This window comes from Babesia bovis, chromosome 3 (assembly GCF_000165395.2).
Source record: "Babesia bovis T2Bo chromosome 3, whole genome shotgun sequence".
Taxonomy (NCBI): Eukaryota; Apicomplexa; class Aconoidasida; order Piroplasmida; family Babesiidae; genus Babesia; species Babesia bovis.
The window spans coordinates 1207213-1232125 of NC_010575.1; the positions used below are offsets into that span (position 1 = coordinate 1207213).

The following is a 24913-nucleotide window of genomic DNA, read 5'->3' on the forward strand; positions in this document are numbered from 1 at the left end:
TGTATTTTGATGCATTGTATCAATGCTGCAAGTGTGTCTATCAATTTACAATCAACAATTTACGGCATAGACCCAACTTACTATCACTTATAGCTTGATTTTGATGTGCAACGTAACATTTGATCAATGATCGGATTACGCTTCTGCCGATTGGTATGACATTGCAGGTAATAGCACCATCAGAATAAAATGTATATACATAGAGAAGGTTATGTCATTTAATGATATTACGTGAATGAATCAACTTTATGCCCGCTTGACTGGGATCCCCAGACTACGTCATAGCAATAATTCATTGAATATAAAAATATACTGTCTGCTGATATGTCGCAACGCATATGGATGTAAAATGGCTTTATGACAGCATTCCATCGTGCTAGAAGGAAGCAGTTGTGGTTAAATTGTGAAACATGTCTACTTGTCTCTGGAATCGCGGTCTGCCATATATCACCGATAAACGCCATTGCGGGCTTAACAATTTGTTTGTTTATTTAGCATTTTTAGTATGGCTAGTAATGTGCGATCGTCCCGATTTTACCGATGTAGATAAACTGTACACCGCAATCTGCAGAATCTTACGATTCCTATATACCCACTGATTCCCGCTTCCATGATATGGAACATCTAGGCCAAGCACAATGTCTTTCTGATTGGTTAGCATAGAGGAATTGTATATTGGCTAGCATTATTCGTTATATGGTGGCATTGCCATTCTGCGTTTCTGAGAGCTTGGTTTCCGAGCGGATGCTTCGCAGGGCGCTGTTCATTGACATACTTTTATACCTTGAAAATGCGGTCGACCATCTATCGTCTTTGCATGCGTGAAATACCCTGTGAATTGTGACTTTCGAGATCTTCGTTACTGGTATTGACCCAGAAAACGAAATTGGCTCATTAACCGTGATAAAGGGCGTGATAAAATAATCTACATTTCTAATTTGCCTTTTGTTTTTTTGCAATTTAATCGCGAGAGAAAATTTGAAATTTTTTTTGCCTCCAATGTATATTCTCGTTCCTGCCAAGTTTCATAGCGATCTAGCGCTGCTTGACAGAGGTATTCCATAAGAATGTTGCAGTGATAATTCTTTGACTTAGTCTTTCCGTTGTCGGATAGATTAGAGGCATATGCATCCTCCGCTAACATCTTAGCAAGATGCCACAAAAGATCGGGTATTTTTATATCCAACAAGAAAGTCCCTTTAAACTGGTTACCACGTTTCCATAGATCGTAAGCTATATCAGCTGGGAGCTCAATGGTCGTAATGTTTTTGAGGGTTTGAACCAGTTCCACATATGGCTTCTGTTCTCTCATGGTTGGACGGTACTTGCAGATACGATCTATCACCTTTTTGAGGTTTTCTTCAACAAGTGGCATCGCATCCACCTCCACAGTTTTTTTCCCGCCAAATCGACCAAATGGAGGTCCAAGTGTAATATGGATGCCATTTCCGTTGCGTTCTATATGATCATCACTATTCAACGGTTCAGATTGATTTCCTTCGTGGGCATCTGGCCTTAGTTGTGATGATAAATCGTCAACTTTGGTTTCCTCTAAAAAACCCATTTGCGAAACATTCTCAGATGGACATTCACCTTTTAAAGAAACATTCCCATCATCCACATGAGTATCACGTTCACATTCCGAATCATTAGTAGTCAACAGACGTTCTGGAACATGACCCACGCCATCGTCCTCTGATTCTACCTTAATAACATCCTCGTTAGACTGATCTAAACTGAGATTCGCCCAAACACTACCACTGAAAATGTTGAACAACGCGATGAAGAACAAGAACCAGGCAGTCATTTTGCCGAATGAGCTTCGGCGCACTGCGCCAACAGAGTGGACCTTGAAGGATAAGGTTGACTGGGATGCCATTCTAAAGTTGGTATATATAGTATATACATTCAACAGAAAGTGTTAATTAGCGATGCTTAGAAGACAATAATGCGATTTTCTTCCTTATTTTATATGGTAGTGATTATGCCAGTGGCATCAGAATCACTGATGTATTATCGTCCTCGTAAATGCTGTAACGTTGATTCCAACAATGAAAACGTGAAGCAACTCGTAAACAGTTTGACGGTACCTGTATAAGCACCCACTATCAAGGAAAAGTCCTTTAGGGAGAGCCACATGCGATTCAAGGAATCGGGCCCCAGGGTACAGTTTGTACGTTACATCTTTGTTTTTATTACTGCATCTACTTAGTTAACTCACTGACGTTTATAAGAAATGATATCGTGTCTATACAGCTGATCTTCAGCTGTTAATGATTGTTGTACATCCCATACGGTTGTTAGGCGGTTGTTTATTATATCCAATGATGGGATGAAAATATAACACTCGATCATTGTCATAAACTTCGACCACTTTCATGAACAACAAAGGATCATACAGAAGGATCCTGAATTCAGGGCACTGATAAGAGTCGTATACCAATTGGTTTTGCAGTAGTTCAACCTGTGACCCGAATTTTAGAGTAATCACCGCAACATTATAAATCATATAGAAAACGGCGGTACGTTCAGTTACTAAGAGGGGAGAACTTGGAAGTTGCGAATGCCGTCACTGCAACTTGTTAGGGAGCGCGAAGAAGTTATCTACCCTGTTTTTCTAACGTATCCAGAACGAAATCTTCGAATTCATCACTCGCATGTTTCATGGTATCCATTGCATACGTGAATTATTTTCCAGAGCACCTATCAGCGTCGACAGTTCCGAGTTTATTTTGCATTTGTTCTAGGAACTACATTATGTGACGTTACAACACCATAAAGATTCAAAGGTTCTTTTCTCCATCAGAAGTCTTTTCGTTTCTAGTGAAAAGTTATTCTGGTAACGAAACCATATCCACCTTCAGATATTTTCCCAATTATTTCCCGCTCTGCCTTTTGCCGCCTCTCCACGGTGTCGTCCAATCCCTCAAGAACATTCCCGTGCAAGTGACGTAATTTATCTACCACTGCTTCAAGCATTGCTATGTTCAGTTGTTCATGTATTACGCATTCATCGAAAGATATTTCCCCCAATTGCTGCCTTGTATGTAGGACCAGGGCCATTGTAATATTATATAAAATACACATACGGTAATGCGCCGTTGCAGATAATTCATGTATATGTCAGTTAGATGTATCTATCCATTGCTTACATTGTCACTGGCATACTAGAATTGTACGATGAACATCAAACAAAAGAAGGCAATCAACATAATGCAAATACCTTATGATACGGAAATGCGTTATAGATATGTGAAATGGGAACATATAAAGTCCCCGGACGCCATAACTATGCACATTGCTTCTTGTGAGCATGAAGAGGAAACCACAACAATCTAACCCAGACACTTAAGTTGTATCTTACAGAGTATAATGATTAGATTCAAAACTATATAACAATATTTACTGGTTTGACGACCAGGCTTTGGACATCCAAGCAATAGGCTACATTGCGACGTACTATAAACGTTTCCAATAAACAGGAGTGTGCTATTACTGTTATTTCTAATAGAGTCACTCATCTTCTTTATTAACAGCAGCATTCAACAGTGTTAAAACTGTTCTTCGTTTGCTATTCCATTGACTTCTCTCTTTCCCATCTGTTGGCTTCGCTCCGTAAATTTCAAGAGCAAATACCTTAGAAAGTTTTATAATAACCTTCGGTACTATTGATTCCCAAAAATACCCCGTAAAGTTTTCACCCAACTTGTTAAGCAGATCGTATACATCTTGAGGCACCATTATAGAGTCCTTGTTAAATATGCAGCTGAACATACTTTTACACTCCTTTAAGAAACCTGAAGAGGGGGGGAACCTCCTAACAGAACGAAGAATAAGATTTAGATTTCTTTCAGCCAGTGGCATGTTTGAAACTTCACTGTCTGTAGCATTCGATAAATTAGTAAAATCACGAATTTTAATCTTCACCCCTTCAACAGGTGCTTCTGACTTGGAAGCAGGTTTCCCCCCTAACTCACGCTTATCAACCTCCACATCTGCAATAGCGACGCCACTGAAAAGGTTGAACAACGCGATGAAGAACAAGAACCAGGCAGTCATTTTGCCGAATGAGCTTCGGCGCACTGCGCCAACAGAGTGGACCTTGAAGGATAAGGTTGACTGGGATGCCATTCTAAAGTTGGTATATATAGTATATACATTCAACAGAAAGTGTTAATTAGCGATGCTTAGAAGACAATAATGCGATTTTCTTCCTTATTTTATATGGTAGTGATTATGCCAGTGGCATCAGAATCACTGATGTATTATCGTCCTCGTAAATGCTGTAACGTTGATTCCAACAATGAAAACGTGAAGCAACTCGTAAACAGTTTGACGGTACCTGTATAAGCACCCACTATCAAGGAAAAGTCCTTTAGGGAGAGCCACATGCGATTCAAGGAATCGGGCCCCAGGGTACAGTTTGTACGTTACATCTTTGTTTTTATTACTGCATCTACTTAGTTAACTCACTGACGTTTATAAGAAATGATATCGTGTCTATACAGCTGATCTTCAGCTGTTAATGATTGTTGTACATCCCATACGGTTGTTAGGCGGTTGTTTATTATATCCAATGATGGGATGAAAATATAACACTCGATCATTGTCATAAACTTCGACCACTTTCATGAACAACAAAGGATCATACAGAAGGATCCTGAATTCAGGGCACTGATAAGAGTCGTATACCAATTGGTTTTGCAGTAGTTCAACCTGTGACCCGAATTTTAGAGTAATCACCGCAACATTATAAATCATATAGAAAACGGCGGTACGTTCAGTTACTAAGAGGGGAGAACTTGGAAGTTGCGAATGCCGTCACTGCAACTTGTTAGGGAGCGCGAAGAAGTTATCTACCCTGTTTTTCTAACGTATCCAGAACGAAATCTTCGAATTCATCACTCGCATGTTTCATGGTATCCATTGCATACGTGAATTATTTTCCAGAGCACCTATCAGCGTCGACAGTTCCGAGTTTATTTTGCATTTGTTCTAGGAACTACATTATGTGACGTTACAACACCATAAAGATTCAAAGGTTCTTTTCTCCATCAGAAGTCTTTTCGTTTCTAGTGAAAAGTTATTCTGGTAACGAAACCATATCCACCTTCAGATATTTTCCCAATTATTTCCCGCTCTGCCTTTTGCCGCCTCTCCACGGTGTCGTCCAATCCCTCAAGAACATTCCCGTGCAAGTGACGTAATTTATCTACCACTGCTTCAAGCATTGCTATGTTCAGTTGTTCATGTATTACGCATTCATCGAAAGATATTTCCCCCAATTGCTGCCTTGTATGTAGGACCAGGGCCATCGTCGTACCGCTGATCCACTGCGATCAATTAATATTAATATTGGAGCTGTGACTTATACAACATTTTTTAAAACAATTCAATGAACTTTGAACCTTACATTCTGCGCTTCCGTTTTTATTGTGATGATATATCCATCAAATTGTGAGCTCAACCCATCGTAAACAGAGTTGACTTTGTTATTTATTTCCATATCAGATTCCAATTGCGATACATCAGTTTTTATGTGTTCCAATCTACCGGCTATATTCTAAAGCAGTGTTTATAAGATGTATCACAATGGTATGAGCTAATGTAATCAACAATAGACATGATCAATAGAGACCACTAAATATCAAACGTATTCGACATTTAACTTTAACCATACCTGGTGATTTAATTCATAACGTTCTAGTATTGTCGAATATTTTTTATCCAGATGCTCAAGCCTTAGAGAAATTAGCTAAATGATCATATGATTTTACTTGTAGAAAAACCTCCAGGCATCTGGTGCTCCACTTTCGATTCATAGATTCCATAGTTGCCTGTAATAAGTCAATAAATACTGCTAAACAAACAGATACTAGTTTATTCTGTGGATTCCTTAGGGTCTATATTGCGTTTGTTGTAGAAGCCAGCGTTGTTAAGGCTAATTTCTATGCAGGATCCCACAATCATCATGATTCCACATAGGATAGGCAGGCCACGATATGGTTGACCCGGTGGTAGTGCTTTAATACCCTAGGAATGCTATTATGATTTATGTGTAGGCACGTACTTCCATCGTTATTAAATGGTGCCCGAAAAGAAAATTCCCTTTTACAATAGAGAAAATAGAGCATCTATTACATTAATCTACATATAAATTACACATATTCTTCAATGTGTAACGCTATGTAGGATTATTGTGTAATGTGCAGGTATATCACAACCGTTGTTGCATGACGTGGGTCAGTAACCACCAGGAACAACCCAATGAAATAGCACACATTGATAATAAATCTTTTGAATTTACGTTTATATTACACCTAGGCGGGTCATTACGATTCCTTCGAAATAGGAGTATGGTGTAACGCCGTATTGCCAATAGAGTCTACAATGTATTCCCCCTAATACTACTGACATAGAGTCAAATTATTACACACAGGAAGGCTGGTATATAAATGTTTTATCTATATGAATTCAACATTATGTTGTGTTCATTTCATTGCAACTCCAAATTTGCACTCCTCTCCATTATATCTCGATACATTCGGTCTAACTTGTTGATGATAGAACTGTGTATTATTGTATATGTTATGTAAGATTGAACAGTTTCTACCTACCTAGTATATTCCTTTAAACTAGAATTTTTGCCAGCGTCCGAATATATCCACGTCTGTATCTGTTCTAAAAAGAAGTGAGTACCAAATAAAGTTGTTGCATCCATCGCATGTTATCGATTTTAAAGAAAATACTATAGATTTGTGCAGCAGACTTACCTATTGATATTTTTATCATCCAGGGGCATAGATAATGGATCTGGAGCGTGATGGATATGGAATCTTTGATAAATGCCATAACCAATGCGTTTTCTCCTCCCACTTTCAAGCAGGACCAAACGGTGGTGACTACATTTAAAATATTTTTTGCATTTATGTCTTGCTCCATGTCTTTAGGTTCCTACATCCTGTTAAACTATGGTATTACAAACACACCATTGAAAGCTCAGGTATATCTACTATCTTCAACAGCACGTTATAAAGGTGATAAATTGCCACTTTATCAGCACCGTGAGGCTCCAGACATAGCTTTTGTGTATTATCCTGCTTGCATATGGTAATTGCATCCAAATGGCTTCTGGGATTTTCGTTCAATATATATGGTATTTAACCTACATGCTATTATCTTTCTTGATTTCATTCAACAAGCTTTCAACAGATTTTACAAATATTTCAGCTGTTTTTTCAAGCATTTTATCTTCTGTAACACCAGGGTCAACCCAGCGTATCACACTTTTCATAGGCAGCCCGCTGGAAACTATTACGGCTTTGTTAAATGTCGGCTTTGAAGTCATTAATGAAATGAAACTAGCCACATTGGCTTCCAACGTTCCAGATATATTTTCATGGAGCATCTCTATCACCAAATTGAGTGCAGCTGATTCCTACAACCTATATTTGTCAAAACTCAGTCTATTACCTGTAGAGCGTTTATATCCATTACTCCCAGAGTAGTCTTGAAGTTCATACCAGACATTGGAAAGCCATAGCAAACGTATTTGTATAAGCTGTAGAATAGTTGTAGCATAATATTGCAGAAAGCTCGAAGCAGGAAAAATGCCATTACGGACATGGAAGGCATACGTAAAAGCAAATTTATAGGATTTTGCTGTAATGCAATGTGATTTGTTGAAATATACGCCTGCAGGACATCATCTCCGCTATCGTCAGTAAGGGGCATCAAATGTGCATCCTTGAATATTTCTGTGCATTCGGCTTCTTTCAAGATATAGTTGTATATTATAGTGTCTAACAACGCTGTATCAAAAAGGGTACATTCTTTGGAGTAGAGCACGTTCAAATAGTATAATACCCATTGAGAAGCATTTGTATGTTTTCCTCTGTCCCAAATGCCTTTGTTCTGCGGAGTCTGTGGACTTATAAATCATTATTAAACCAGATTACTTACAAGATCATTTATGGCAACACCTTGTATATATTCATCGCTTTGGCATAACAAGGGTGACAAGTTAGCTACAGCATAATATCTCCATGACGACAGTGGCATGGATTCCACTTCAACGTTATGATTAAGAAGTGTAGATATTATTTTTTTCCGAATGATATCTATGACAAAAGATGGAGATTTGCTGCTTACACTCTTTATTAGTTCATGGCTTAGCGCATTTGGTCCTTCGGCTTCTTTACATTCTTGTAACTGGTAATGAAGTGTTCTGTCAACAATGGTATCAATGCTTTCATCTGTTGACATATTAATTAGAATTCCTTCCCCAGCATATTGCACAAGGGCGCATATCATCGGCCCAACCATGTAGAACATCACTGGGTCTTCACAACAAAAGCGTATTGCTGATGCCCACGGGAGAGAGTGGAACTTGCGCATGAAACGCACTTCTTCTGACCTAATAGATGGGTGTTGGTGGTTTAGAATTATAATATACATGATTACGATAGCCAATCTACAGTGCCGACGTTGCTGTTCGTCAACGACGTTTTTGAAATCCAATCCTGCAATCCATCTATAGATTTTGTTATCACCTAGAAACGGAGATAAAATAGCCGGTAAAATATGAATCGCAATTTCATCTGTCGTGTTCATTACGGAAGATATGGTATTGACATAATTATCCACCATATATTCAAGGCGCTGCAGTCTAGCGTTGAAGTGGTATGCATAATGAACATCCATTGTGCAATGTTCATCACAGGATAGATTGTTTGCATTGCACATATAATCTAAGAACTCTGCCACCGAACCCATGATAAATGATACGACTGCATCCCGAAAAACTTCTAATCTCTCTTGGCCCATAGGTTGGAGTTCATTTGCAGTACCTAGTTTTAATATTGCATTAAATAGCAGTTGATGGACACTCATATAAACGATTGGATCAACAAAACAATGTATACGTTCATCAGATATCCAGGATGCCACTACTTTGGCCATAACTTCTGTATTTCTATTTATGCAATCGGAAATGGCGTTGGTATATCCAATTCCCTTTTCCAAGTAGGAGTAGAAAGTACTTACTAGGCCATCTCCATTGTAGTATGCTGCGATAATATTTTGAAACAGGTTGCCTTGCAAAGCTTCTACATCTTCATATCTTTTCATCATGCACAATATACAACGCAGGTTCCAATGAAAAGATGTATACAACTTGTTTATTAATTTATCACAATCACTACAGTGGGTGGCATCAGATATACCTTCCAATCCTGCGATTATCGTGAATACCGTTGACATTCTCGAGACCCATATTTCCGATTTAGATCTCCCTGTATAATTTCCGTATAGTTCCCAGGGTCTTAACGTTGCAGTGGATTGTGCAATTACGGAGAGTAAGTGTTCTGGTGACTTAATTATATCACTAAAAGAATGTGAAAAATGTTTCTCACCACCTGATTTCTCTTTATCATGTACCGAGTCGGCAACATCACTCCCACCTGACATAGTTGTTGTGTTTAATCCTAGATCCCCCTCTGCAGATACGTTATCGACAGATGTACGGAGTTTCTTTGGCTGATTTTCAATTGGCGTATCATTTGGTGCATCTGAAGTTTTACTTTCGGGTCTTTTACGCTGTTGTCTGGTGGTTGTATCTGTCAGGGTGCCACAAATTTTATCTATACTATTGGCACCGCATATCTCCTTTGCCAATGGATGAATACATTCTTCCATCAGACGTGGTAATAAACGTTCACCAGTATTCCCATTATCAGATTGGCTCACGAAGTTTACTAGCAGCAATTCACTAAGCAGCACTTTGCTTCCTGGCAACAGTTCTCCTCTAGGCAAATGTAATTTCGACCCATACATCACCAGGCGCTTATAACACTTCTCAGCAGTGATTTTAGAAGTGATGGCATTAATTTCGCCTGTGAAAAGAAATATCAGGAGTTATGAATAATACATTACCTATATAGTCGTTTACGGGGCATTTAGAAGACTCCATCATGCCGAAAGATTGTATATTGACATACTATTACAAGATGTGTTCCATGAGGTATATTAAATGGATATTTAAATCAGTTTGTAATGCATTTTTTCTCTATGCCCATTAGAATCCATCCTCCCTCCATTACATTATTGCATACACAGCTCTTACTAGATGAATTATATACACTCTACATAGTGATGTGTAAGTATTGCGATGTTTATCAGCGTTATTTATGGCATATTAACATGCCATTTTAAAACTAGTACTATGGGGGATGTGATAATATATAGTTCTATTATTAACGGATTCCTAGTCATTTAGGTATCATAAACGCGATTGGTTTCTTTAGGTGTGCCAATAAATGCTATAATTGGCACACCTATGGAGACTCCTGCCTGTTGTAGCAGCCTACTCCTTCTATTTGTCTACCTATCCATAGCCTTCGTAATGCCACTTTAGTCGATGTGGTTTTTACTCCAATGTATAAGAAAGCCTTTTGACGTATGGTGTTGCTTGCTTTTTTATTTCTTTTGTTTGATTTTGGTGCAGTGCAATCATCAACGGATATCACGTTCAGGTTGTCTAAGGTCACACATTCCATATAAATCGCAAAGTATTAACATTTTACCGAGGTTTATTGATGCTATATCATTTGTTAATCGCAAAGATGCTTGCTTGCGCAAGGAAGGATGCAAATGGTACACTAACCATGGTACTTTAGATGAGAAAAGGGGTCAACAACGGGTGTTATATGCCAAGAGCTCTGGGCATTTAACGGTAACTTCAAGTACTCAACATGAAGTTATAAAACAGTATGGTGTTGTATTTAGTCCGGCAGTCATTGATCCTGGAGCTACGCCACTGGTCAATTTGGAGGAGTCAACACCTGAAGGTTTTTACGACGACCTTGAGACTTATTTGAACGACCCTCGTAGTAAGAATGCTTTGCATTGGAGTCAGCATTTCAAGCGCACGAATTCACAACGTGCTGCGTTGAATGCTTTGACTGACTTCATGCCTGCTAGCAAGGTTCGTCAATGCCTCAACGTTACTGACGGTTCTAATGTTGACGATTTGGTCGATCCTACATATCAGGGTTACTATAACCGCAGGAACATAAAGGCATTTTTCAGATATGAGCCTGAATTTGCCTATAAACGTGTGGACGGTGAAATAAAGCCTCGAAAGCTTGAGATGCCTAAGTTACAGATGCCGGATGATATGCCTATCACTGAAGCTGAGCATGAACGGCCGTCAGTTCCTCTAGGATGGCGCATATTTGCGGTATTAGGTCTATATCATACCGCTAAAGGTGTGAGTGACCCATCTGTGTTATGGTCTGGGTTTCCTCTTACTGACGGCAACCCTATGGGCAGGCTTGCCAGTGGTCTATACAATTCACCCCTTGGTTTGCGCGTGGCTTCGGGTATGGATGCAGTGAAGCCTGACAATACTTTGTTACATTCTCGTCACCCTATAGAGCAGGGTGAGTTATTTCGTGGTAGAAAGGGTGACATGTCTGAAATATATCCTGATGGTATTCGTCAACACGAACGCATAAGTAAAGATGTGTACAAATATCGTTTTTCTGAGGATGGTGTATGGCCTCGTAAGCACTTTGAGTCTGTATTGAGTTCGATGACTATATCTCAGGCATTATGGGCACGTCTTTCTACGACAATGTTGCGTTCAACCGGGAAAATCCATAGATTGTACAAATTACGAGTGCGTAAGAACTTTAAGCAAGAGGTATTTAAGGCAAGGAGGCGTAATAGTATTGTGGACAATTCGGATTCTGTGTCTGATGTTCCTGTAGAGACCTCTGTTGGCATTTTATATTTTTTATCTGCGCCTACTTTACATCACGCTGTGGACTTGGTTTGTTCTGATCCTATGGCACGTTGTAATTTTTATGAGCAGCTTTTATTGTTTGAGGCCGATGATGCGCTTAAGTATCGCATTTTTGAGAATCGTGAGCCAGATAAGGACAGCCCGTATCAGTATATGGTACTGGGTAATTATGACGATATAGATGATCATACACTTTTGGATGACAAGATGATGCGTTTTCTCGTGCGCTCCAATTGCGTGAACACTCATGTAAGACTACATGCTCCACGTAAGGACAGTATGGTTGACTTGGGTATGCCCTTACAGCAATTTCTTCCACTTACAACTGAGCAGCGTGATCGTTTATTGGACCGTTTGGACAGTATTCGTGATGCTTGCAACACGGTGAATGGCTCATCTCCTATAGGCGACCTTAGCATTATAAATCAATTCGATACTGACGATGCGCTAGACTGGGCTCGTCGTTGTCCTTATACACGTGCCGGTTGTTACAAGAGTTTATTTGTTGCTAAGGCTTATGAGATTGGCTTTTACGGGCGCAATTGTGATTACATAGCACCACTTCCCATGCCTAAATCCATGGTTCCCCTTAGGCAAGAATACGCAGTTGTTGATCGTGACCCTGTAAATATACTAAAAACGCGTATGTCTAATGGCGAAGGCCATTACATTGCTCTTCCTAAGGTGATACCACGTGATTCCTTTTTGTATCATGAATTGTCGTCGGAGAATGGCTTGGGAATGGCACAAAGTGCCGCCAATGTTAAACCTGATCATCCTGTTGTTTCTTCCCCTGATTCAACTGACTTAAAAAATGATTCTTCCTGGCCTAACAGGTTATATATAACAATTCGGAGGACTGTTGCTGACTCGTACAAGTCTTGTAACATATCATCTAGATATGTATCAACAATCCGCCACCAATTGCCCAAACAAGTTCATTTAGGTCCGGTTCCATTTACTCGTGACGGTAGATTAGCAGTGGATGTGGATTCATGTCACTTGCGTTCTCCAAAGTCACGTCGTTTAAGGTCTGTATCTAGAGATGAAGTGCTGTACGTATCGGATATTGACTCCAGTAATTACCGCAAGGGGTATGCCCAGATGCTGGGTAATGTTCTGTTATCTCGTTGTGCAATACACAAGCTATTGAATGAAGACGCTCCCACAGAGTTGGACATGCCATTTTACGCTGACATTTTGAAGGATTACATATATATATCGTTACCTCCCGGTGACTTCTTTGAGAATTTACCTGCTCACGATAACAAACGTTTCAACGCTATGAGTGAGGAAAACGAGACCGTGTCACCTACAACTGCTGAGGATATGAACATGTTACCTGAAAACAGGCCTCGTGCATACGCCGGATTTTGGATGCGCAAGAGTGACTGTTACCTGCTGTACAAGGACGACCGTGAGCGCTCATTGTTGTTAGGTATACCACCTTCTAGGTTAAGCCACAGACGTGAACTAGGTCCGGACATGATTATGCGTGCTCTAATTCGTAACGAGATAGTACTAGACTATGTGAGGAAGGGTGCCGCTCTTTCATGGCCTGACCTCAGCAACGCGTATTCTACGCGCGGCGAGCGCATAGTGTCACACCTAACACCTACTGAGGCGATGAAGACCATGTGGACTGTACCTCCTTTGAATACGCCTAACAAGCGTTATACAAGGGAGTGCGAGATACCCGCAGGTCGTTTTTACGAAAAGGGCATAGAGTACCCTGAAGGGGACCCTCGCAACCTTATGTCAAATCATCCCAGGGAAGTCTACAAGATGACCCTGGAGCACTTACAAAAGGTAGATCGTGGTGAGGCTCGCCCTGAGGATGACCCTGTGAAGCTGCTTGTTGAAGCAGATTACATCCCTCCACCGCAAGGTAAAGTCATTCTCACTACTTGGGAGGAGCCAGATGTGAATTTATACAATTTAAGGAAAAGTGACAAAAAGAAGGAAACTACGCACGGCAACTAGTTGTTGCCCAGCACTCGTTCCCAAACATTTACATTGCGTAGCAGGGTGACAAACAACTGTAAGAAATGTTTAAACTGTATAACACCACTTACCGTTCGTATGCGCGATAGTTCGTTATTGTCTACAATGCTGGCGTCCTTGATCCTATGCTTGGCACGTTCAATAGGACATGGGACAGCTCCGGCAGTACAGTACTGGTGGCATCCACTATCAGGGACAGGTTCCCTTTTAGTTGGGGGTCCATTGGTGCTACCTAGGTTACGCGACACGCATTCATCTTCCACTAACCAGAACAAGCTTGTCATAAGCGGCATGAGGAACCCTTTGATAATGGCCAAAATGTCGATACCAATATTATGAAGCATCCGTGCATCGAATGCGCTGAGTTCCGTCGTATCTTCTCCCCAACCCTTGATGTTCCATTCAACCGCTGACTTGTATATAATACTGATAACACAGCAGATCCTAGACGCCTGTAGCTTAGAGAAAAGCGAGGTTATATACTCGTAGAACAGCAGTACGTATTCATTCTTGCTACCTAGTATCAATGCAGATGCCATCAGCTGTTCTTTTGTTTTAAAATCGAAACCAACATTCATATTACTTGGTACCACGACCTGGGATTTGTCTTGGGAATTAATGTGGAATAAATGTACCAAGCGGTTTGTAACATGCCTATACAATCCATGATTACCCATTACGCGTTGTCGCACTGGCTCCAACAAATCACTGTAGGCATTTTTCATTGTTTGTAAAGTGATGGCACGATTAGATACATCTTGGGTAAGTGTTTGCGGGATGTTTCTTACATCTATCGTATGTGGCTCGAATTGCTGGGTAAGCACGTAAACCTTTGGTTCCTGCATATAGAGAAGTAAAGCGATGAAGTTATCATCGCCTATAATACCATCGCATTGCCCTAGGTTAGTAATCGGGCAATCAGTATCGTTGCTTCCCTTCTTGAATACACCTGGTAGATAAGTGGATCCTTCATCTTCCGCACCGCAGAACGATGCGTTGTGTGATACATTCAAGAGTTGCATCTGCCAGATATCGGTGAGAGGTTCAAACATAAAGATATTAGCGGAGACTGTAAATATCTCCTGCATATCCCATCTGTTGCTACGTGTTGTAGGTCCCACGCTGTACAATGCAATTATATCCGGTGTTCCCGTGAACAGTATGTAAACGTAATGGCCTGAGACGAAGTAATTTACAGTGGCTAGATCAAGGTCGGGCAATGGCTTTTCGTTTACCCTACTTCTTCCAGTTTTAATTTCCATCACGGTTACAAATGCTGTTGACTTATCGTTAAATGCATTTTTCGGAGATTTTCTCGGCTGGGTTCCCGCCGTCAGCCCTGGTAGGTTATCTTTATTAGTGCTTGTATTTGACGCATCACCAACTTGGCTAACAATGAGTACCACCCCAAGATTTTCAAATGTATGCATATGTGTTACATGACCAATGTTGATATTTTTCATCCACACTACCGATGTAAGGCCATCTTCTTGGGGGATGACGCACGATATGACTGCCGACGGCATCCCCTTAAGGTCGTTGATTGCACATAACTGATACATCTCCCCGGACAACTTCACTGTCTCCGAGAGTATTGGTCGCACCTTTGGTAGTGAGAAGAAGGTTGGGACGCAAATAACGTCATCCACATCTAGTTTAGGTGCCGACAATTGTGTATCTCCCGAGTGTTGTGTTGACAGACTGTTATTCATTAGGTCTGCAGCAAGTGAAGCATTTGTCTTCCTTTTCCCTTGCGGCGACAGCAAGTCACTCGCATCGCTATCTGTGTACACAGCAGCGTTTTTCAACATATTCTTGACCTGCGACGTCGCAGGATCGACAACAGACGGTGGCGTATTCACCGTCACAACATTAGACGGTGTTGATGCTACTGATGATGATACATCTTCCCATACATAATCTCCATTCCGCTTCCTTCGGTGTGGAGCACCGCCCATATTACTTATATTGCCCATGTTATTCACAGGCGTATTGACACATGGCCGCACTTCATCGGTGTTGTCATCCGGTGAAGTCACTGTTGGCCTTTTAGACAATGCCACATCTCCACGTTGGTTACCACTAACACCCCGTGCATTACTATTAGCTATAGTGTCACGAAAGAGTGTATTGACAGCAACTTGTGGCTCCTGCACGCTTTGGTGCATAGTATATCCTGATCGATCCTTCGATGGAACATCTCCAGGTCTATAGTTGATATTTCCTTCTTTATTCTGTTCTTGAGTACTCAAGAAGTTGCCCCAATTGTCCTTTTGTGACTTCCAAAAATCTGCAATCTTATCTGTACAATTGGTGTAATCCATCCTGAGCCAAATATCCATATTATCTTCACCTCGTGCGTTTGTTTTATCACGACATGATTTTGCTGCAGGTTTAGATTCACGGCTTGGGGGTTCTCTAGCGGTTCTACCACTGGTGTCACCGCTTTCCACAACCGTCGAATCACTTTCAACCACGGTTTCTGGGACAGTTTTGTGATTGTCCGTGCTCTGGACTTCCTTGTGACTATCGGGGGAAGGCTCTCCTGAATTGCAGCTTGAAATACCGCATGATGGTGGTACTATGACTGGCCAATATGGACCCACCTTCTTGCGCTTATGAGCACGAACAATGAACCTATAGCGAAACGGCACTTCAACGTACCGTTTGCTGTATTTAGCAATCTTAAATGGGCAAAGAGCTATCATTCCTGAATTGGCTTCATAAACAAAATCACGCACATCTGAAGGCACAAGTTTGGCAGCTCCATGACATGATTCCATGAATCCATCGTGCATAGATACAGCTTCTACAGGCACGCAGTTGATCAATTGTGACTTGCCTCCCATTGTACCAAGTGTATTTCCTTGTTCGTTCTCAGTATTATATGAACTTCCGGTGGGATAAAGGTCTTCACCGCATTCAACGTGGCAAGCGCGTAGGTAACTCACCAAGATAGCATATGCACTCAGTAAACTCAGGTTATAAGCTACCCAAATGGCGTTTAAGGTGATAGCAGAGGCTCTGATAATCCAGGTACCAATATGCAGTATAGATTTGTATCCCCCAAAGTGGAATGCAGATGGTAACTTTTGGTTCAATTTCCTAGGGATGTTACCCAAACCTTTAGTATTCTCGCCAAGATATTCTGTAATGACCAAAGCTCGATTGTGTTCCGAATTGGACTCCGTAATGCAGCGCGATGGATATGCAATGGAATCCTGCTGGGAGGGGCTCCCATTATGTTGCGGGCCATTTTGTGTGGACGGCGCAAGTTCGTTAGTGTTATGTGGATTTTTAGCGGCTATGTAGGAGTCCACTTTGCTAAGGAATTCCATAGCAATCTCCGGCGAATCGCCAATTTGTAGTCCATCAATACAGTTACGGTAATATCTGGTCTGGCTCTCATCCTCATTTAACTCTATCAATATGAGTCCTCCTTGGCTGGATGCTGCGGCTAGCCATTTGCCATTGTTACCCCAAGCGATGTCCTCTAGACTGCTTTGTTCATCCGAGGCGTTCTTGATTACACAGAGGCACAGAGCTTCGTTGTTGTAGTCTGTATGCCAATTACTATAGTGCCTAAATCGCCATATTGATATGACGCCATCATCACTGGACTGTGCATAAAGGGCGTAACGATATGGTTCCGACGTGGCTTTGGGTACTTTGCGTTTTGTGGACAACATTAGGTCCTGACAAAATCTTACATTCCGTATCCTTGAGTGATGCCCATGTAAAAGCATTGCATCATGTCTTATGCTATGTTTACCGGTATCATATGCGAATTGAAGCTCATCTGCCCCTATTTGGCCCTTGCGGAACTGTTTTTTTTCATCCGCCAGTGCATCATGGACCACTTCGAAGCATGCTGTAAAGTTCAAATTCGATCCCCCGGCGCTTGGAAATGCGACCAGTTGGCCATTAGGAGCCCACGATATGCGCGAGCCTCCCAAAAGGTCACTCTGCGACTTTTTGAAGAGATCGTTATTCGTGAAAACGCATTTGAAGGTCCATTTATCAGCTGATCCTTTTGGGTGTGGCGGCGATCGCCTCCATATTGAAACGTCACGTCCACTAGTCTGGACTGCTATATACAACGTCATCGGGTCCCAAGCTACACTTTTTATGTATCCACGTCCATTTGGAACTGCGTTTGGGACACATTCATCGTATACATTGAACTTGGCCACAACCTGCTTTGATACAATATCGAATACCGCAACCTGCCCATTAAGACCACCGCCAACGATGCTGCAATTATCCGGTGCCCAGCTTAAATCAAACAGCTGGCCCATATTCTGCGGGCATCGGAACGACTGTACAGATTTCCATATTTCAAAGTTACCTCCACTTTTGTCAACAGTCACTGGTTTGACAACTTCGCGGTTAATCGTTTGAGAGTCGAAACTAATGCGCATGTTAGGAGTACCTCCATTGGGATGGTGGCGTTTAGACGACGTTCCGTCATACTTGAACGTGTATTTACGTGTTTCCTTGGTCTCTGAAGGTGTTTGCTGTGATGCATTAGTTGTGTCACCATTTGCTCGATAAGCATCAAGGGACTCCTCTAGCTCACGTGTCTTATCATCGTTCCGTTCCAAAATATGAGTTACTCCTCCTGAATCAGTACTTGCAAGATACTTCCCATTTGGTGACCACCTGGCAATAGCTACTTCGTAGGGAGAATGGCCTCGAAATGTGTGGAGGCATAAGCAGCGTATGGCGGGAGGACCCTTGGCAGATTCTTCATACCAGAGTGCCCATATTTGAACATCAGTTGACGCAGCAGTAGCCAGACGGTGTACCTTGCGCGGACGTGCGTGAGGTTGAAAATCGACGGAAGTTAACGAGCCCCTCAAACCGCAACATTCACTTACACGCGAGATACGCATTCTGTTATGCCAGTGTAATTGGCAGCCCTGGGAAGCAACCAGCCATATAACGGGCTTTTATATTTATATATACTTTCTTAGTCATGCCATTAAGCTATTAAAGGAGCTTTACGGCGTCGATATGGAGGGGTTACATCCCACACAGGGCCACACATAAGACACTGCCTATATCGTATATTAAATCAACTTCAAGCTACAATAGCTAGTAATATTGTATATAACAGTAATTATACAAATAACCGATATACAACCATTGTTATATAGGTTCAATGACTATTCATACTGGTTGTGATGCAGCCAATTAATCAGCTCTATTTGGCGCCAGAAGACTGAGATTCCTCAGTTTTGTTGGATTCACTGGTAGCTGCAGCTTGCTGCTTCCTTTTATCGTTTCTGTTATATTATGTACAGTGCCAGCATCGTTACCTACCCCTTATCTCCCCTTGCATTGTCCTTTTCAGGGGCAACATTTCTTGGTTTATCGTTGTTTCCGGTCTTGCGACGGTCACCGTGTCCTGCATAGCCTCTTCCGTGACTATGGTGAGTGCGTCGTACAGATTCGACGCCAAAGGTGTCTAGATTAATATTGCGTTGCGATTGTCGATCATCTCTTTTGCCACGCTGCTGTTGTATGGTTAAAACATATAGTACTGCACATACCCTGTTACTTTGCGTGTCGCTAGATAGGTTGTCGAAAAACGAAGTCTTCTTGTCATAAAACGGACGCAACTCTCGCTCGTCCGTAGGCGAGTTGGATTGTCCCGTTTGAGCGTCCTTATGCTTCGGAGGCTCTACATTACTTTGCGATTTACCATTGCGACCTTTAAAAGTGCGATTCGAGACTTGTAGTGGCTTTACATCTCGATCTCTACCGTGTGGTTCCATACGTTCCTTGGTCTTGGATTGCAATGTATCAATATCCTTGCTAACGGGTTGTATGGGAGCTATTGATGGTGATTCTGTAACCCCCAAATCTTTGACGTTAGCATCTGGACCTTCAGCAAATGGGTCGGGACCAAAATCGAATTCTGATAAGTCGAACCTCTCAGCATCACCAGGAGCCAAGCTTGGGGAACGCACAGCGTCAAACATTGCACCCTGAGCTCTATCGGGCGCATCTGCAGAGTTAGAAACACTGACAGCATCAGGACCCATAGGTTTGAGCAAAGGGTGCCCAGGTGCAGAAAATTGCATCGGATCTCGAAGTGGGCTTGGCATACCCATCCTACCACGTTCATAAGCGTCTACTGGCGGGTACATTGGCGGGAATGGACCCATATGCGATGGAGGCATGCCATACATGGGAAACCCTTCCATAGGAAACCCAGGCATGCCCGGTTGTGGCATCTTAGGCTGATCCATGTATCCATATGCCGGTGGTGGTGGTGGCGGCGGAGGAGGTGGGACGCCACCCATGGAATAAAAATTCGGCGGCATGCCAGTTGGCAGCACATAAGGGGCGCCAGAATGACCAGGTCGCGGCTCAGGCTCACTCAATTCACTGTATTTGGGAGAATCCGCCTTCAAGACATTTAGATCCTTAATATCATCGCCCCTGAAGACAATGTAGTCTTGAATTTTATTAGAAGGTGGTACAGCACCGGCAGTTCTGCGATTTTCTGTGCCGAAACACCGGACATTCTGCAACACGACGACGCCATCTTCCGTGTTGAGGTCATATAGCAGCCCTGAACGTTATATAACCAATAAGAGAATCCCATTATCTAAAATAAAAAACAGATGCACTACAAAAGACTGGGTTAACAGAATCACGTCCAATCTACACAGTGTAACCACTAGACATTGATATATAAACGTTCGACTAAGTACACACGGGATCATATAATGGGTACAAAATATATCTCTCAAAACCCTACCTTCGTAACGTATATCAGAATTCGTTATAATAGTGATGCTAGACCCAAGAAACGGCTCTATCGACATTGTTAACCTAGAGAAGCACGCCTTTGCGAAACAATTCAAAATTGCGATAAACGGATTAAAAAACCCAACCCAGCAGCAGTAAAGTCGAGGTATATAGTGATAACAACTCTGATGGGAGCTAATAACAAGGAATATTGTATATAAAGCGTATAATGGAACGACACCTAGTAGAAGGTTGCGTCCCCACACATAGAGATACACATACGACTAAAAATAGAAACATATCTACATTTAAACACGATAATCCGCAGAGATAGCTAGATTTGTGACGACGGGCCATGTCCCGTGAAGCAGCGTTGTAGCACCGCGTCCAACTTATCGTTAAGCTGTGCGATACGTGATTCGAGATTAGCAATTCTACTGGCAAATCCAACCTCGAATGATAGAAGGTCTTTACCAGTAGCAGTGCCGTTCATGCGCTCGCACGCAACAGCAAATTCGGTCACCGTTACACGCCGAAGTCCATGGTCATAGTATAGCTTCAGTACTTCGTATGCTTGATACATTGGCACATCAGCTACACGAAGAATACGTTTGATCCTTCTATCGGATAGAATCTCGCAAGGTTCGTAAACAGTCATGTCAATGATAGTGTCATATACCCCTTCACCCTTGAAGAGCATGGTAGTTCTTTTAGTGTTGCGGCCTTGCATATCACCTGGGACAGGGGCATTTGGCATAGGTGTTAGGTCGGCAAATTGCTTGTATATGTTGGATATAGGCGGTTCCTGTATTTTGTTCAAATCTTCTTCGTCCATAAGTGAACGAAGTAATGGACTTGTCTGACGATTTACTGCAACGTCCACCTCAGGTTCCGGTGGCATTGCCTGATCCGCAACCGCTTCCTCGGAAGCCGGTTTAACGCCTTCAGTGTGTGGTGTGCCATGCTCAAGGTCCGATCCAGTGTTAGAACTCTCCTTGTGGCCTGCAAAGGCGTTGCGCACGCGACAGACAAAGTCATTACCAACATGGGTTATGGCAGATACTATATTGTTACCAGGCTTGGTACCATCTTCTTCAGATATAGCGCGTAACTTACATGATTCACAGTCATCAGGGGGATGATAAGACTCATTACGAGGCTCATCCGCTGCCTCCGGCTTACCCAAAACCTTACGAAATGCCTGACACATCCGCATATAACGGTCACAACGATCCTTGCTCACAGCTTCGCCACTTAACTTCTCATTGGAACTCAGAAATGTGTTCAAAATGATACCAGTAACAACATTCATCACAGTCAATGTACCAAATGAAACAAATAAAACAAAGAACAACTTGCAGTTGGGATAGTGATTAGCAGTCTCACTACTAATCTCGTTCCAACCCTCTAGAGTCAATATGGTAAACAACGTATACATCGATCGTCCTAGAGTACCCCAATGCTCACTCATGGTTTCGTCAACGACATCGGTAAAACGCCATGTAGCATAGATAGCAGATGCATAAAGCACCATACATACAAAAAGTGTTGTCCAAAACAGTGATATGATACTCAATATAATACCCTTGGACAAGTAATGCAGCTCCGCATTGCACTTGCACAGCTTGTAAAAACGCAACAATGGTAAACATGACCATAACTTAAGACTGTGCATGTAAATACGGCAGAATTCACCTGGATCCTCGGGCTTCACGCAGTGGCGTGATATCATAATAGTCTGAAACACAAGAGTACCAACCTCACAAATCAAAAGGCAAACGTCTACCATAAATTCAGGCTCAGTGTAAAGCTTCCAATTCGTAAAACGAGATCCTTGGATAACCGCATCAAAGACAAATACAAAAACAAATAACCAACGCAATATCAAGATAGTAGATATCCATTGACCTGATAAACGAGACCAATCTAAAGAAGTACTCCAACCAAGTAGTATACCATACAAAGCAATCATAAATAAATACACAATACGATAATAAAAATTCTCACGTAAACGGAAACCAAGACCACTTTTGTTACGCATAATAATACGGAATTCTTCACGAAAACGACTGGCATCTAACATACTACTGCCACAGTATTTTAGGGGGATCATTGAAGTGTCGGCAGACGCATCAGTCTCAAAACTAGAGCCATGGTGGTTACCATTAACACGCTTGTCGATACCAGCAATTAGCTTATGCAACGGGGTAAGAGCGCTGTTAGAAGCACCCGATACAGATCCACCAAAACCTTTATGGTCAGGACCTGAATATGACGAGGGCACAATGGAATCCATCGCTCTACCATACACTGTTGATGACTCGTCGTTTTTATTTGTCATGAAATCACGGCCAGAGCCATTCACACCACCTGGATTGCGATCCATCCTTCCAGGGCAATATACAACGGATGGGTAACCAGAGCAATTGTAGCCTCACGGTACAAGACTAACGAAATATAATCGATATTAGCCACAGAATACTTCCTAAGGCAATAGATACAAACCGAAATGAATGTCAAACAATCCCAAAACTACATCACGCTATTAATAAAAATGAATGAATAACCAGCGTGAAGAGCAATAGTCCTAGGAATGATGAATGACACTTGATTCAGAATAATACGGTGCAAATTGTACTCCAAAATGTAGATATTAATTCTGAAGTACAGTAGCACATAAATTACATGATATCGTCATAAAAGGGGTTATTCTCACCCTTAAACGACTATGATGCAGAAGATATGTCACAGGATAATCATAGATATAGCGATAAAAAAACGAAACAAAGATAACTACATTAATATACAATTAGTGAAACCACCAATAATGCTGAAAAGCCATTCAAATATATGATGGAAGATATTCCTTATTGCATGAATAGAGGCATCACCCCGTGTGTCAGGTTGGAAGCATAACCACACTATATACATTGTGCATACCGGAATAACTAGGAAATATTTTCAGTCTAATCTAGGAAGCAAAGTACGCTAAAAGGAATCCATATTCGCTTAACATCAATGTGTACTCTATGCGATGGAATCTATGATGCTACACTCAAGGAACGCTTAAACTAAGCGTTGTCGCAATTATTGCAGATATTATTCCATTTTCTCACTTTAAATATTGCATCAGAAATATAATGGATTGTAGGAGCCATATATGCACCTATATACGTTGAGTTGAAACCTAGTTCGCATTTGTACAACTTATTGCAATGACACTATATAACATCCAGTAAACAATGTGTTTATTTCAATATTATGGCTCATGGAAATCCATTAGTTTCAAATTTATTGTTTCTGTCATGCACAGCAACTTCATAAAAGGGATACCCATAAAAAATCTGATTTAATAAACATCAATCCTACACATAATACAATCATTAGCTGAAATGTAATCAGCAGTTTTATATTCACCATATAATCGTTCATAAATACAATATCATGAACTGGGACCTATGAGTCATTGAGCAGCTCGAGCATAAGTAATCAGCACCATTTAACAGTTACACATGTTGAAATCAACATTTATATAAAACTAATTCATCATGGATGGTAATAATCCAATGACCGAACCAGATGATGTGCCGGAATCCGTGTCACATAATCCAGAACAAGAAGATATCAATATACATGGACCATATCAGACACATCGAGGTTCCAATCAAAATGTAACAGTAGGTTTAAGCTCTTATAGGTGCCATGTTGTTATATTGTCAGCTATTATTCCTTGAAACTCAGTGTACAAAACAGAATTTGGAGAGATTATATGCGTATGATTAGATTCCATTCACATTAATATTATGACATTAGTGATATTGTCAATTGTCTGGTGTTAATAATGTTACACAGGAGTCACTGCTTATATCTTCATCGTTGACCGATGATGTCAATCCAGTACCAGGGCTCTCAACGGATCCATTGAGAGGTACGTGATACACGTATACCCAAGACCATTTAACTATACATACAATATATCTGCAGGAATGCCGCCACCAAGACATACGAATCCTAATGGAATGTTAATGGGACCAGATGACCCATTCTTCAAAGAAACGCAAAACAACCCAAGGTGAGCTCTAAAGATGTGAAATAATCTATATCAATCTACAGAACGAGAGGAGTTGGACAAGTACGCTATGATGTTATAGGACCCTTTGGACAAGAACCCGATCCGAATATAGATATACCACCAGGAAGCAACCCATTCCCAAACATACGAGGCGGCTTTCCATCTTTTGGACCAGGCAGATTCGGTGGCCCTGGTGGTGGCTCATTTGGTGGATTCTTCCCCTAGAGTCCTAAATGCAAACATAGCAGCGAAATGACCTGCAGGTTATA

General features: G+C 41.4%; 10 protein-coding genes across 10 annotated transcripts; 2 read left to right on the top strand and 8 right to left on the bottom strand.

Moving 5' to 3' along the window:
- Positions 1–358: 358 nt before the first annotated feature.
- Positions 359–1002, bottom strand: BBOV_III005635 (uncharacterized protein). The gene has a single exon (XM_051767209.1). The coding sequence runs from the start codon at positions 659–661 to the stop codon at positions 488–490; it is 174 nt and encodes a 57-aa protein (XP_051623683.1). The 5' UTR covers positions 662–1002; the 3' UTR covers positions 359–487.
- Positions 886–1899, bottom strand: BBOV_III005640 (putative integral membrane protein). The gene has a single exon (XM_001611645.2). The coding sequence runs from the start codon at positions 1877–1879 to the stop codon at positions 926–928; it is 954 nt and encodes a 317-aa protein (XP_001611695.1). The 5' UTR covers positions 1880–1899; the 3' UTR covers positions 886–925.
- A 1534-nt stretch (positions 1900–3433) lies between these two features.
- Positions 3434–4431, bottom strand: BBOV_III005650 (putative integral membrane protein). Its single transcript, XM_001611646.2, has one exon. The coding sequence runs from the start codon at positions 4129–4131 to the stop codon at positions 3514–3516; it is 618 nt and encodes a 205-aa protein (XP_001611696.1). The 5' UTR covers positions 4132–4431; the 3' UTR covers positions 3434–3513.
- A 601-nt stretch (positions 4432–5032) lies between these two features.
- On the bottom strand, positions 5033–6138 carry BBOV_III005655 (uncharacterized protein). The gene is made up of 6 exons (XM_051767864.1): positions 6071–6138; positions 5871–6033; positions 5790–5837; positions 5681–5755; positions 5414–5563; positions 5033–5333 (listed from the first exon to the last, which is right to left on the bottom strand). Exons 3-6 carry the CDS (start codon positions 5829–5831, stop codon positions 5073–5075), a joined length of 528 nt encoding a protein of 175 aa, XP_051623779.1. The 5' UTR covers positions 5832–5837; positions 5871–6033; positions 6071–6138; the 3' UTR covers positions 5033–5072.
- A 328-nt stretch (positions 6139–6466) lies between these two features.
- On the bottom strand, positions 6467–10205 carry BBOV_III005660 (uncharacterized protein). Its single transcript, XM_051767169.1, has 8 exons — positions 9934–10205; positions 7963–9893; positions 7474–7923; positions 7170–7438; positions 6990–7131; positions 6774–6954; positions 6618–6681; positions 6467–6569 (listed from the first exon to the last, which is right to left on the bottom strand). Exons 1-8 carry the CDS (start codon positions 9971–9973, stop codon positions 6497–6499), a joined length of 3150 nt encoding a protein of 1049 aa, XP_051623453.1. The 5' UTR covers positions 9974–10205; the 3' UTR covers positions 6467–6496.
- A 42-nt stretch (positions 10206–10247) lies between these two features.
- BBOV_III005670 (uncharacterized protein) lies at positions 10248–13811 on the top strand. The gene has a single exon (XM_051766990.1). The coding sequence runs from the start codon at positions 10418–10420 to the stop codon at positions 13787–13789; it is 3372 nt and encodes a 1123-aa protein (XP_051623454.1). The 5' UTR covers positions 10248–10417; the 3' UTR covers positions 13790–13811.
- BBOV_III005680 (uncharacterized protein) lies at positions 13751–18785 on the bottom strand. The gene is made up of 2 exons (XM_051767462.1): positions 13882–18785; positions 13751–13845 (listed from the first exon to the last, which is right to left on the bottom strand). The coding sequence occupies exons 1-2, from the start codon at positions 18703–18705 to the stop codon at positions 13786–13788; spliced, it is 4884 nt and encodes a 1627-aa protein (XP_051623455.1). The 5' UTR covers positions 18706–18785; the 3' UTR covers positions 13751–13785.
- A 186-nt stretch (positions 18786–18971) lies between these two features.
- BBOV_III005690 (uncharacterized protein) lies at positions 18972–20776 on the bottom strand. Its single transcript, XM_001611650.2, has 4 exons — positions 20583–20776; positions 19366–20393; positions 19136–19326; positions 18972–19098 (listed from the first exon to the last, which is right to left on the bottom strand). Exons 1-4 carry the CDS (start codon positions 20647–20649, stop codon positions 19017–19019), a joined length of 1368 nt encoding a protein of 455 aa, XP_001611700.1. The 5' UTR covers positions 20650–20776; the 3' UTR covers positions 18972–19016.
- A 61-nt stretch (positions 20777–20837) lies between these two features.
- Positions 20838–23423, bottom strand: BBOV_III005700 (Ion transport family protein). Its single transcript, XM_001611651.2, has one exon. The coding sequence runs from the start codon at positions 22956–22958 to the stop codon at positions 20907–20909; it is 2052 nt and encodes a 683-aa protein (XP_001611701.1). The 5' UTR covers positions 22959–23423; the 3' UTR covers positions 20838–20906.
- Positions 23424–24061: 638 nt separating this feature from the next.
- On the top strand, positions 24062–24899 carry BBOV_III005710 (uncharacterized protein). The gene is made up of 4 exons (XM_001611652.2): positions 24062–24249; positions 24425–24500; positions 24557–24644; positions 24686–24899. The coding sequence occupies exons 1-4, from the start codon at positions 24121–24123 to the stop codon at positions 24867–24869; spliced, it is 477 nt and encodes a 158-aa protein (XP_001611702.1). The 5' UTR covers positions 24062–24120; the 3' UTR covers positions 24870–24899.
- The last annotated feature ends 14 nt before the right edge of the window (positions 24900–24913 follow it).